At 40.8% G+C, this 13066-nt stretch overlaps 1 protein-coding gene across 1 annotated transcript in view; it reads right to left on the reverse strand.

The window, feature by feature from the left end:
* Nucleotides 1-11457: 11457 nt before the first annotated feature.
* Nucleotides 11458-13066, reverse strand: part of LOC101854636 — a 3771-nt gene continuing 2162 nt past the window's right edge. Inside the window, exon 2 of the mRNA XM_005097737.3 lies at nucleotides 11458-12765. Coding sequence (XP_005097794.1) covers nucleotides 12092-12765 — 674 coding nt within the window. The 3' untranslated portion in view covers nucleotides 11458-12091. The remainder of the gene's footprint in view (nucleotides 12766-13066) is intronic.

The raw sequence follows: 13066 nt of genomic DNA on the forward strand, positions 1-13066 counted from the left end.
ATTATTATTATTATTATTATTAATATTATTATTATTATTATTATTATTATTATTATTATTATTATTATTATTATTATTATTATTATTATTATTATTTTTATTATTATTATTATTATTTTTATTATTATTATTATTATTATTATTATTATTATTATTATTATTGTTATTATTATTATTATTATTATTATTATTATTATTATTATTATTGTTATTATTATTATTATTATTATTATTACTATTATTATCATTATTATTATTAATATCATCATTATTATAACTATAAAATTTCACCATTGTTGTATTATTTATTTATGTATCTATGTGTGAATGATGCTGTAACCCAAATCTTCCCGTGGGAATTTAATATTATAGATGTGGCGTCTTTTTTAACTCTTCGTTTATATCTTTTTATAGAGGACTTCGCTCTTAGGTGGATGGATTTTTTAGTCTATTTGATTATAATGTACCATCTCAATGCTCAGCTGTTACAGATGCCTGAGCTAGAAATCTGTTGAACATCTAATGCCAATGGTATAGCTATTGCTTACTGATAGATTGGTTTGTGCCACCATTGGCACAGTTTAGTCTACATAATATGTCAGTGGTGACTTACAATGGAAGACTCCGGACAGAGAAGTCAAAAGAAAACTAGGGAGGGTTGTTTTTTTGTGGGTTTTTTTTTGGGGGGGGAGGCTGTACTCCCTCAGAAGCAATGATGATGATGATGATGATGATGATGATGATGATGATGATGATGATGATGATGATGATGATGATGATATTTATTTATTACAAGATAGCTGTCCTAATTTTTAAAATACGTCAACAACATTGCGCCGTACTATTATCCTTGCGATATGGCCATCGAAGTCGAATACATACCATTTAAAAATGGCCCGCAACCCCCCTCCCCCCCTCTTCCAAACAACAAAACAAAACAAACAAAAAACAACGCAGGAAAAGTCAGAGGTTCGGAAGGAGAGGTTTTTCCTACCACACACCCTCTCCGTTGAACGCATTATCAGCATGTCTGCGTGAAGCGACCACTTTATAAAAATTCAAATCAGCGCTTTAAACGCATTTTACTTCTGGTTAGTTTTAATCAGTAATGATTGACGTTCCCATTACGCTTACACATCATGTTTCTTTCAGCATAGCTTTTTTTCTGTAACGTGTAGATCCTGCTGTATGTCGTAATCAATGTATAAGCTTGTGTGAATGTTTGTTCAAGTTTTGTTGTTGTTGTTGTTGTGAAACAGGGAGAGGAAGAGGGGAGAGAGGGTGAGAGAGAGAGAGAGAGAGAGAGAGAGAGAGAGAGAGAGAGAGAGAGAGAGAGAGAGAGAGAGAGAGAGAGAGAGAGAGAGAGAGAGAGAGAGAGAGAGAGAGGGGTGAGGAAGAGAGGTAAAGGATCACTATTGGAACAGTGAAGTACTCGTTATTCTTTGAACAGGGTGTCTAAACAAAGAGGATAACCCTGTACTACTTTTAACAAAACTTTGAACCAGTGCCGGTTTAAGACCCAGCTGGCCCCAAGGCACACTTCACTGAGTGGCCTGAAAAAGTTAGATATACGCACACACACACACACACACACACACACACACACACACACACACACACACACACACACACACACACACACACTCACACACACACACACACACACACACACACACGTGCAAATTCAAAACTACAGACACATGCACGGTCTGTCTGTGCGTGTGTCTGTCTGTCATGCAGTCCAAAGTATGACAGTATGGAATATGGACAACATACCAGTAGGATAATGTAACTAAGGTCTCACGACCAAGTAAAATTATGCATTATTATTTTTCTACCTAGATTGCCATCTTGCGTGCTTTTGCAACAGCGAATTCATCGACGAATTTAGTAAGGTCAACGTTGTGCAGTAAATCGCTTTCAATTGAAAGAAGTGCAAGCATCCCTAGCCTCTGCTGAGGCATGGTTGAACGCGTCTTTAATGCATTTCAATTGCGAAAATGAATCTTCGCCAGTGCAGATAGTTGACATTAGAGACAGGTACATCCGCAAGGCTATCTCGCTGTCTGGAAAAGCTGAGTGGACACCAGTGGTATGCAAGAGTTTGAAAATGCTGTGGGCGCTTCCAGTTGTATTATCCGGATGAACTTGCTCTTTCACCCAACATAGGCACTGTCTACATTCCATTGGAAAGTTAGGAGAGATGTCATGTGGATAGACATTAACTAGTGCTGATGTTGCAGCATTGATGTCTTCAGCTGACATTGAATTATACTCTGTTAAAACACCAAACCTCTGCATTGCTGTTGAATAGGCGTCAATTCGTCTGCATAGGGAACTTTTCAGTTGGTCTATGATAACCAAGAATGTAATCACTTTGAATTTCTCCTGACCCGACATTTCATCCATCACACTTGCGGCATCTCCGTCATCTACTGTTTTCCTGTGTACACGTGCTCTCCGGCAGTCTGATTTATATATGCTGCTTCCACATCGGTCACTTGCCTTGAAATGGTAATAGTCAAACTTTCCTCGACACTCATCTATATATGTGTCTAAACTTTTTAATAATCCAATGGCCGGGCTTAGTTCAATAGTTGAACTTTGTAGCAGTTTACTACAGCAATTGAAACGATGCAAAATGTCATTCCAAAGTTCACACATGAAAATAACTTCAATGGTGTCCATATAATGCAAGAGCGCCAGCTTTGTGCTTCGTGAGACCATTCAGGTCAATAACTTCTGCAATCTCTTGTACTTGTAGAGCACTTTGGAATTGTTTGTAGCCCCTGAAGACTGCTTCTGTCGCATCAGCCCGGGCAGACCACAGGGTATCCGATGGGTGTTTTGGGACAAGGCATTCAGGATTTTCCTCAAAGTGTTGTAATAAAATATTCCAACGATGTGTTGATGCAACAACAAATAAATACAAGCGCTGCAGGAACTGAAAGAAAGGCACAGCTTCCACCCAGCAATCTACAGCTGATTAACCAACTAAATTTAGAGAGTGGCCTGCGAACGGAATATGATCCACAAGATTTATTTTTCAAGATTGTCTGCATTCCAGTGTATTTACCAGACATGTTACTTGCATTGTCGTGTGTCTGGCCACGACAATTCTCAAAGTCGATGCCTTGCTCCCCTAGGTATTGGAGCACCGTATCTGCAAGATTCTGTCATGTGTGGCTGGAGATGTTGATGAATGTCAAAAGCGCTCCTCGGGCTGGTGATCTACCATATTGACATTGCGTAAAACAATGGTTAACTGATCAGAATGCGTAACATCTGGAGTAGAATCTACGGAGACTGAAAAGTACCTTGCCTTAGAAATTTCCTCCTTGATGAGGTCAAGAACATGCTTGCCTTACAAGTTAATCAATTCTTTACAGGTTGTTTTTGATAGGTATGAAGTGTGTCCACGTCCTTGGTTGGCATGAGTTTTGATATGCTGAGATAAAAATGGATCAAACTGCCCAATGTGTTCTAAAACACCCAGGTAGTTCCCATTGTCCTTGGACCTAACGATTTCATTACTGCCTCGAAAAGCCAGCCCTCTCTCAAAAAGGAAAATGATTGTCTTAATACAACGTAACAAAATGTTTTTCCAGCATTTTCGTTGTTCCAGTAAGTTTTGGTGTAACCGCTCGTCAACTCGCCCAGCAGCAACACTACGATCACATAAAGTCAAGACTGAGTTTATATGTTTGGGACTTGTTTAACTAGTTGGTTATATTCTTCCAATGTGTAAACCCTTGACCAGAAAGATGTACACGGTCTGGCGAAAACAAAAAGCAAGAGAAACAGAAAACACAGGCTCTGGCTGGAGAATATACGAGCCAGTCACTATCAACTACTTCTCCATTTGACAAAACATGTTTGGATGCACAGTTATTTAAATCTCGATTCACGCCAGAAAAGTCTCGTTTTGTTTCTGGAAAGTCACTTGCCAAATTCCGAAACTGGTTTGCTCCGCGAGTTATGCACATTTCAAGCACATGGTCCTTTATATCACCTAGAAGACTTTCATCATTTGCCATTGTTCTTGAAGTATTACCAGTTTCGACTGTTTTAGCATCAGGTAGCTCAGCTTCAGCAGTAGGCTCTTCTTGGTAGTTGTCGATTTGAGATGAAGAAGATTAACCATCAGCTACCCCAGCTCCAATAGTACTAGCAGTAGGCTTTTCTTGTTGTCGATTTGAGATGAAAAAGCTTCGCTACTACTTTTCTCTTCCACATGAAAAGTTGAAGTCAGTTTTGTTAATTTTTTTTAGTTCTTCTCCTTCTTTAATTTTCGTCTTCTCCAACTCCTTCGCTTTCCCATCCACTCTTTCGTTTTGACATTTCAAGATACTAATCCTAGCAGACGCTGAGGATAAACATGCTCAAGAAGAGTACATTGTGAAGAAACGTGGTAGGGCCTATGTTGTGGTAGTGGTGGTGATGCTGCTGCTGCTGTTATTGTTGTTGTTGTTGTTGTTTATTTGTCTTTGTTTTTGTTTGTTGTTGTTGTTTTTTGCTGCTGCAATGGTTTGCATTATATTACGTTGATCCTGGCCTCTATAAGCATCCTCAATATTGTATATTATTGTAAAGTACTAGTTTGTACTACTGACAGAGAAAGGAATGCGGTCATACTGCATGGCCACTGTCAAAATAAAAGATATCCAGTTGCAGCCAAAGCTGCAGTCTAAAAGACCTTCTCCCACACATACACACGAACTCTTCTCCTGTCTATTTCTCCTCCCCCCCCCCCCTCCCCTGCCTCAAATCCCACCAACTCTCACTTTCCCGTTGTGTTTCTTCGTTTTCCCATTAGTACGAAGAAACATTTGTTAGCGTAATTTAACACCTAGTTATACCGACATATGAATAGTATTAGTATTGAAAATTACTACTCGGCTCACCATTGCATAGGCTAGCAATATGTAAGTCAAAAGGCATTTATAAAGCGCCCTCTCCAGAAGATCTGCTCTGAGGCGCTACAATTTGGATCAGTTGAATATTTTCGGGAACAGAAATGTCTTGACGTGTCGTTTGAAAGAATCCACAGTCTCAACATTTCTTATTGATGCTGGCAGTGCGTTCCGTACAAATGGGGCTGAAACACTGAAAGCCCAATTTCCGATTTTTGTTCTGGTACTTCTAGTTGACAATCTTATGTGTTTACTTTGTCTTGTGTTTCTGAAGGATGCTTGCACATTTATGAGTTCTGTGAGATAGGATGGTACAATTTCGTGTATTGCTTCAAAAGCTAGCAGTAGGATCGTTAGGCCAACCTCACAAGCAACTATTAAGGCCCGAGTTCTGGGGAGGGGGATTTTTTTTTGGGGGGGGGGGGGGTTAGGCCTAAAAACTAAAAGAGGGGATACCATTAAAAATTATATAATCACTGCGCTACTAGGCTTAGACTATATTTATCTAGATCTAGATCTAGGTCTATTCTACGTTTTATATTATTCATTCGGAATCTGGACACTAATTTTGTAAGGTTTCAATTTGCTTTAAAAAAAACATAGGTTGTTGTTGTTGTTGTTGTTAGCGATCCAGTAGCATCTGAGCGTTAACTCTTCTGCATGATGCCATTCGGTAATAGTTGCATGTTTGTTCTAATTGTTGTCTTGAGGAGTAGAGGCAATTAGATGTGTGGGGTAGCTTGGGAAGAAAACATCCCCTTAAATCAGTTAGTTTTCTCTTGAAGAACAGATGATGTTCCACTGTCTCTGAGGGGTAGTCACATGGTGGGCAGGCAGCAGACTGCTTTACTCCAATTCGGTTGAGATGTTGGTTGAGGGGTACATGGTGTGTTCTAAGTTGGAAGATTATGAATTGATCTCCCCTCCTCAACTAATTGATTGGATCTTTGACCAGTGGTTTATTCATGTGGCCATACATCCTCCTTCCTGTCGTACCTGTGGCCCAATCATTCATCCACTCTTCCTTGAGGTTTGACTTGATCATTTGGCAGCAAGTGGTGTAATTCGTAGGAATTTCAGGCTGAGGGAGGCTAGCTCCTTTCTTTGCCCGAGCATCAGCTCTTTCATTTCCCGGTATCCCAGTGTGGGCAGGAATCCATTGAAGGACTACTCTGACGTGGTGCCTACTTATCAAGTTATGTAGACTTCAAATCAAATGCAATATATCTTTGTTCACACCAGTCCCACTCTCAAGTGTCTCTAGTGTTGAAAGGCTGTCTGTAAATATAACGATGTCTGTGGTAGCAAGTGGGTTAGTGTCAAACAAGTAGTTGATGTAGTTTGCTGTGTTGGTGATAGCCTGTTGTTCGGCAATGAAATTGGAGCAGAAGGACCCGCTGGAGTTTAAGACTTCTTTTTTTATCCCACTGGGCAAGTTGATCACTGACCCATATCCAGCGTTGATTGTTGCCTTAAAGGCAGATCCATCAGTGTATGAATGGATCCATGTTGGTGGATAGGAAAAACCCTAGGTCTAGCACAAAAAATAACTTTTTACATGTATAATGCTGGCATCCCTTCCTGTCCCACCCTTGCTTAAAATATCTAGATGTAGGCCTAATAATACATGTCTGAATTATTATACAGATAGCCTACCTTGATTTTTATTTATATCGGGGGTTTTGTAAGCACCTTGCACCTCGTGACCTCATGTGCACTTAGAAAAATGTCAATTTGGCAGAAATTAGGCTAGAAATGTAACATTCGCAGGCTTTGGACTCCAGCAGGGCCACAACTTTGGAACTGTTATCTGGGTTGCCAGGTATCTGGTGACTTATAAGGCCAAAGGTGCTTGATTTGGAATCCACTGTTAATGATTCAATTTAATTTTAGAAAAAAGTGGCCTAGAGAGAGTCGAAACAAAATGTCACAGCACTTTCTGAACTAGGCCTGGGACTAAAAACTCAGTCGGACTCTGTCTTGGGTTAGCTTACGATTATTCTAGTTGTGGCCTTCCTGACTGGCCTTGCTGCGGCCTGATCAAAACGGGGGAAAAAACGAAAAAAATGTGGCCTTGTTGTACCCTGTCTCTGGCCCGTTTGTGGCCTATTTTTCTGAGTGGCCCCAAGGCAATTGCCTTATTTGCCTAATGGTTAATCCGGCACTGCTTTGAACAAGTGGTTAGGCTTCCGGACTCGTAGTCGTGAGGTTGCGGGGTTGGGGGTTCGAGCCGTGGGCCCGACGTTGTGTCCTTGGGAAAAGGCACTTTACACGAATTTTCCTCACTCCACCCAGGTGGAAATGGGTACCCGGTCATAGGCAGCGAAAGATCTTGTCAGTATGTTAGTGTTTTAGCGCCTATAAATGGCTGCTTGCACTGTATGCTTCCCGGGAAGTAGAGTTGTTTCAGAATGTTCCCACTCTCAGGTCTGCTGGGGTAATAGTATAGATTGTGAAAGGCATAGAGCTTGCTGTTGAGCGGAGATTTACGCTATACAAATGCTGTTTATTATTATTATTATTATTATTATTATTATTATTATTATTATTATTATTATTATTATTATTATTATTATTATTATTATTCAACAAAGGAGTGATCAAATTTGTCCGTATGAAGAAAACGAGTCAAAATTTTGAGGAATATTAAGTTTTTAAAAGTTCAACCTTCTAGATCTAAACGCAAAATTTCTACTTCTTAATTAATAAAAGCGTTCTGCTACAAGGGCGTGGTCAACCCGGTTTGACTTCAGTTCGTGGATGGTGAAACAAAAACCACGACCGTCAGATGGGTTTCGGATATCTCACTGCGCTGGGAAAGTTTTGAAGTAGTTTTAGAAGGAGAATGGTTTATGCTTTTAAGGGACGCTATTTCAACAGGAGGGGGGTAACACCCATCAGAGGCTATGTGTCTACGTATTCAAAATTTTTATAATCACTGTTTCACTTCCTTAATTTTGGTAACGTCGCCATTATAGAAAATGGCCTTATATTTTTTTTGAATAGTTATTGAAGTTCAGGAAATCACCAATGAGCTGCGTGTGCAACACTCGAAACTCGAAACTCTCATTTCCTCCTTAAATACCCTGTTCACCACTTTCGGGCAACTCAAATAATAATATGCAGACACAAGCATTGATTATGTAAGCTAACAGCTAAATCGGTAGAGTGTACATAAAAAGATGAACGAGGACCAACTCCTAATAATTTCACGACTGCTGTCGGTGCTTGTTTTTTTTTTTTAATCAACTTTTAAAAACCTATAATCAGGTCATGGAATTATTATTTGAACTCCTGCCGCGAAAGGCAGATAAAGACTACTAAATTTGAAGCTAATTTGATAATGCATTTGTAGTATCGGTAGTACCATCTCTTCTTCTTTGAGTTCTGATTACATGTCTACATCTTTAGTTGCATTTTCTGTTTAAAAGTCTTGAAACCATTAACCACTTCGCATGTTCAAAAATTAAATTACGTTTTGTCCTAAGTGGGAATAAAAACTAATTAATGAAATATAGACTTCGGGGGATCAAAAGTAAGGTATTACCCTAAGTGTTCGATTGGTTCGCCTTTCCAGTAGAAAAATAATGATTCTTTTGACCATGAAATTGAAATATGAAGTAGTCGACAGATATATCAAGGTGAAAGGGTTTTTTCAGCAAAAAATGTCTCTGTTAAGACTGAAATTTGAAGATAGGTGTAAAATCCAAAAGTCACACTTAAGTACACCATGTTATCTTCCTGTGCATTCGGCACATCAGAGCATACAATTATTCTGCATATAGAATACCCAAATCTTCCTGCAAAATGTTGTTTCAGGCATTGGCGAGGGCTTGCTGCAGCTGTAAAATGGTCCTGGGACTGGGATTCAAGTCACGAGCAACAGAGTTAAAGTTAATCCTTTTCCACATGTGTTCAATTTGGTTACAACCTGGAGAAATGGCAGGCCAATCGATTCATTGCGGCAATTTATTCTGCACTCCGATCATGGCATTCAACTTGGAATTGAGAATTGTCCGAGAAGGTCCATTGGCGGTGTAGCTGTGACCAGCTCATCCTTAGCCTGACAGTGTTTTGACCGCAAACGCAGTCTGTATGTAGTCATCCAAGCTTCAATCTTGAATTACCACAGTTTGCGACGAACAGTATACCGGCTGACGAGTAAACGTCCTGGAAATTGTCTCGCGGTTTGGGCGTTGTTCTGAAACGATTTCTCAGTGCACTGGCCTGATATATGGGTCTTAAAATGGCATGCTTGGATGGTCAGTTTTGGGTCTGTTTTGAAAAGGCCAAGTCATACGTGCCGTTTCCTGGATTGGCTGATAATGTTAGTCCTTTTACTGATGTTGAATGTCCTTGCAACAGCAGCGCGCTGAGCATGCCGATGACTTGTTTTGATTTTTCTGATTTTGAGTTAAAGGCGCCGTCTCTTTGGGGTGACAATGATCAAATGTTGATGCGCTTTTTAGTAAACACGGACCTAAACTTCATAAAAATGAAAAAAAAATAGAAAAAAAATCCTCCTTCTGGTCGAAGAAAAAATCCGAATTTTCTGTTATTTCTCATTAATGCTATGACCACTAACTGAAGCAACAAAAAGCTAATTTTAGAACCTTAGCTTCTTTTTAAAGTGCTCAGTACTGACTACATGAAAGATCTAGCGTAAAGACTCAAAAGTTTAGATTTTATACAGAATAAAAAAGGGATACCTCTCTTTTGATCGCCAGTATATTTTATCAATTAATTGTTTTCATCACAATTCAGTGATGCAACCTCGGACAAGAAGTTTTGTTAATTATGTTCCCGTTGTGAGAAAGCTTTTCGTGTGTGACTTAACCTGCATCTGCTTCTTTGTCTCACTTTGATTACACTGTCCAAGAAGTCAGCCTTTCCCCCTGCACCGACACTTCAAGAGCGGACATTGATTTTTGTAAATTTTGGGGGAAGTGTTTTACGGGCGCTTGCAACTGCATAAGGTCATACGAGCACGCGGGACACACCTAACATTTTCAGTTCGTAGGAAATGTTTAATTTTGCCCGGGTGGCGGCCGAAGCCTACTCTTATCGATTTTAGACCACCAAGGGATCTTTAACGTTCGCAACTTGAACACGGGTCCTCCGAGATTTTTCGCCCTTGTCCGAGAAGGCCAGGTGTAGATCTTTCTTACCAGAAGATCAGGGGTGTGGCTAAAAGACAGCATTAAGAAGGAGCCAAGGAGTAGCAGTTTAAAGGCTACAGAAAGAGTCAGGAGCCCAGAGGAGGGGGCAAAGGAGGTGAGGGTGGGGGCAGAAAGAGGAGACGAAAGCAGACGACAAAACATTGCTAGAGAGCAGGAAAGGAGGTGAAAGGAGACCATTTTAGAGAACAAAATTTTAGGTCGCTACCCGGATTCGAACCCAGGACCTTTGAATGAGAGGCCAACACTTTAACCTCTAGATCACGAGAGCCCCCTGGCCATTGATTGGTTGCGAGAAAGGTTTGGGGAATGTGTAATAGATGGGAAGCTTACAAATTAAAATAAACTAAGGTCACAGTCACAGCATTACCCTGACATGAACCCCATCGATTATTTCCTGTTTCTCTGACAGACAGGTTGGGCAATTATTTTTCCCCCTATTTTCTTTTTCTTTTCCCTTTTCTTTTTTCTGTTCTATTGTTATTTGTTTGTTTGTTTGTTGTTGTTGTTGTTGTTGTTTGTTGTTTTATGGGTTCGCTTTTTCCCTCTCAATACATATTAATGTCCATTTATAAACACATTTAAATATAGATTTCACCGGAAAACGGTGATCGGAGGCACAACCCCCTCCCCTACCCCACCCCTTAAATTTGCAGTTTTCAAGGACTCTTGGGCTATGGAAGTCACCAAACTTTGACAGCCATTTTCTCGTTAATTTCCCCTTTAGCACTAATCGACCCCACCTCCTTCAATCCCAAATATCTCGTCTTCTATTCAAGTAGCTAGATGCAGGCTTGTTTTTTGTTGAGGTGGGGGGGGGGGTGTTGGTGGATTTTTTTCCATTAAAAAACCCCAAAACAAATTAACAAGCCTTAAAGGTATACGAATAATTCCAATAAACCCCAAAATCGACGAGCGCCTGACTCCTCCGTGTCGTAACATATAAATAGTCTACTGTCCCTCAAGCAGGCAATGCACTGTCGCTTGTGCTCTATCCCTCCATACGTCCGGGCATGTCGGGGCCTTTGTTTTTTGTTCTTGTTTTGTGTTGTGTGACAATAACATTCACATACCTAGAGTTACTGGAAAATCGGAAGAGGGTTGGGGAGGGGGGGGGGGGAGAAGGGGAGTTAATATGACCTCATTCTGTCTAATGGAATGCCAGACTAATGGAAATAAATAAACAATAACAGAAGTAAGACGAGACTGAGACACATCGCGTAAAACTATCTTAAATCGTTAGTTTCCAAGACATACAAATGAGACATAAATAGGTTTGGTTTTCTTTTTTTTCCCATATGTGTGGCGTCGTAGTGAAATCAAGCGCTCGACAAAAGTATGACATCGAAGAAACTGACATCCCCCCCCCCCCCCCCCCTGTTGGCCAATTTTTAAATTTTTATCAAATTTATTTTCGAATCAACTCTTCTAATGTACATTTGAATAAACATTTTTGCAGAGCTCTCTAGTTTTGGAAGTCACCAAACTTTGGGGACATTTTCACTCTTATATTTTCTGATTTTTCCTCTGGCACCAGGCGCGACAACTATCCCCCCGTACCCCTGTTCCCTTCCGTTAATGAAAAAATATCTACTTCTAATCAAGATAGGTGGATCTTTTAGTTTTCAAAGGCAAAATAAATATTCAAGCTTTGAGATGGTATCAATAACACGACATGCCCAAAATTGACGAGCGCCTGATTCCACCACGTCGCAACATATATACATACACTTTTTATTCAAGAAAATGTACGGCAACAGTTCGTCTTTAAACGCTGGCCGGTACCTCACACAATGTAGAAACGTCCGTGGCTTCACATAACGTGTCTGTAAACTTCCATTGCTGCCTTTTACCCAAGCTAAGACAGTAGTAGTCATCGCCGTAGTTAGGCTCTCCGGGATCCCAGTCAAGGTACATGTTGTCCTCGGGGTGATGAAGAAAGGTGAAATCGGTACCGTTGTAATACCCTCCAGTCACGAAATAACGGAGGTAAGAACTCAGCTAGTTGTCAACAGAGTCCATGAAGTTTGAGATAAATTCATGTTCAACTTTCGAGTTGATCTCAACCAAATAACCGCCATATTTAGCGCACTGGGACCAGGCTACGTCATAAGGTAAGTGCTTAGCAGACACTAAGTACGTGTGACCCATAAAGACGCTGGAGTTGATAAACTTATACTGTCCGAAATAACCTCTGACTTTATTCTGCTCCTTGTCTTTTAGGAACTGGAATTCAGTCAGTACTGACAGGTCTTCGGTTGGACTAACCCCAGGACTCCCGGGTGGCGTCACGTCGTTCACCGATGTGGCTGAGGTCAAAACGACAGGATGTCCGAAAAAGTTCGTGCCATGAGCTTCACATTCAAAGTCTCCTGTGACACCTGCCTGGGGAGCTGGGTAGTCGAGAAGCAAATACGAGGAAGCAGTAGAAGAAATGTTGCCTACTGCGGTCGCAGTCAAAGAAGGTTTTGTGTGGACTTTACCATTGGAAAACGCATCTATAGAAGCCAGGTCTTCCTTTCTCGCGCCATTTTCAGTTTTGTAAATGCTCAGAGAAATGAGCTGGACGAGACCGGTGCCGTTTTGGGGGTCATTGAGGGTACATTTCAGAGACAAATGACCTCCGGTGCACGTCTGTATCTGGCCAGGCGTGGCGTCAAAGGTGAAACCTGCTTCTGCTCAAAGGAAGAAAACATGGAACAGAATGCAGTGACGCTGAAAAGGGGGAGATCAAAATAATAGCGTATCTTTGCAGCAGATGAGTATGCGTGTGCGACATACCAACGATTGTGTCTGTGCGCGCGCGTGCGCGTGCGTGTGTGTGTGTGTGAGTGTGTGTGTGTGTGTGTGTGTGTGTGTGCGCGCGCGTGTGTGTGCGCGTGTGTATGTGTCTCCGTGTATATGTGTATGTGTTTTGTTTTGTTTTGCTTTGTTTCGTTTTGTTTTGTTGTTGTTTTTTTTTTGGGGGGGGGTGGG

Source organism: Aplysia californica, unplaced genomic scaffold, assembly GCF_000002075.1.
Source record: "Aplysia californica isolate F4 #8 unplaced genomic scaffold, AplCal3.0 scaffold00163, whole genome shotgun sequence".
NCBI classification, from domain to species: Eukaryota; Metazoa; Mollusca; class Gastropoda; order Aplysiida; family Aplysiidae; genus Aplysia; species Aplysia californica.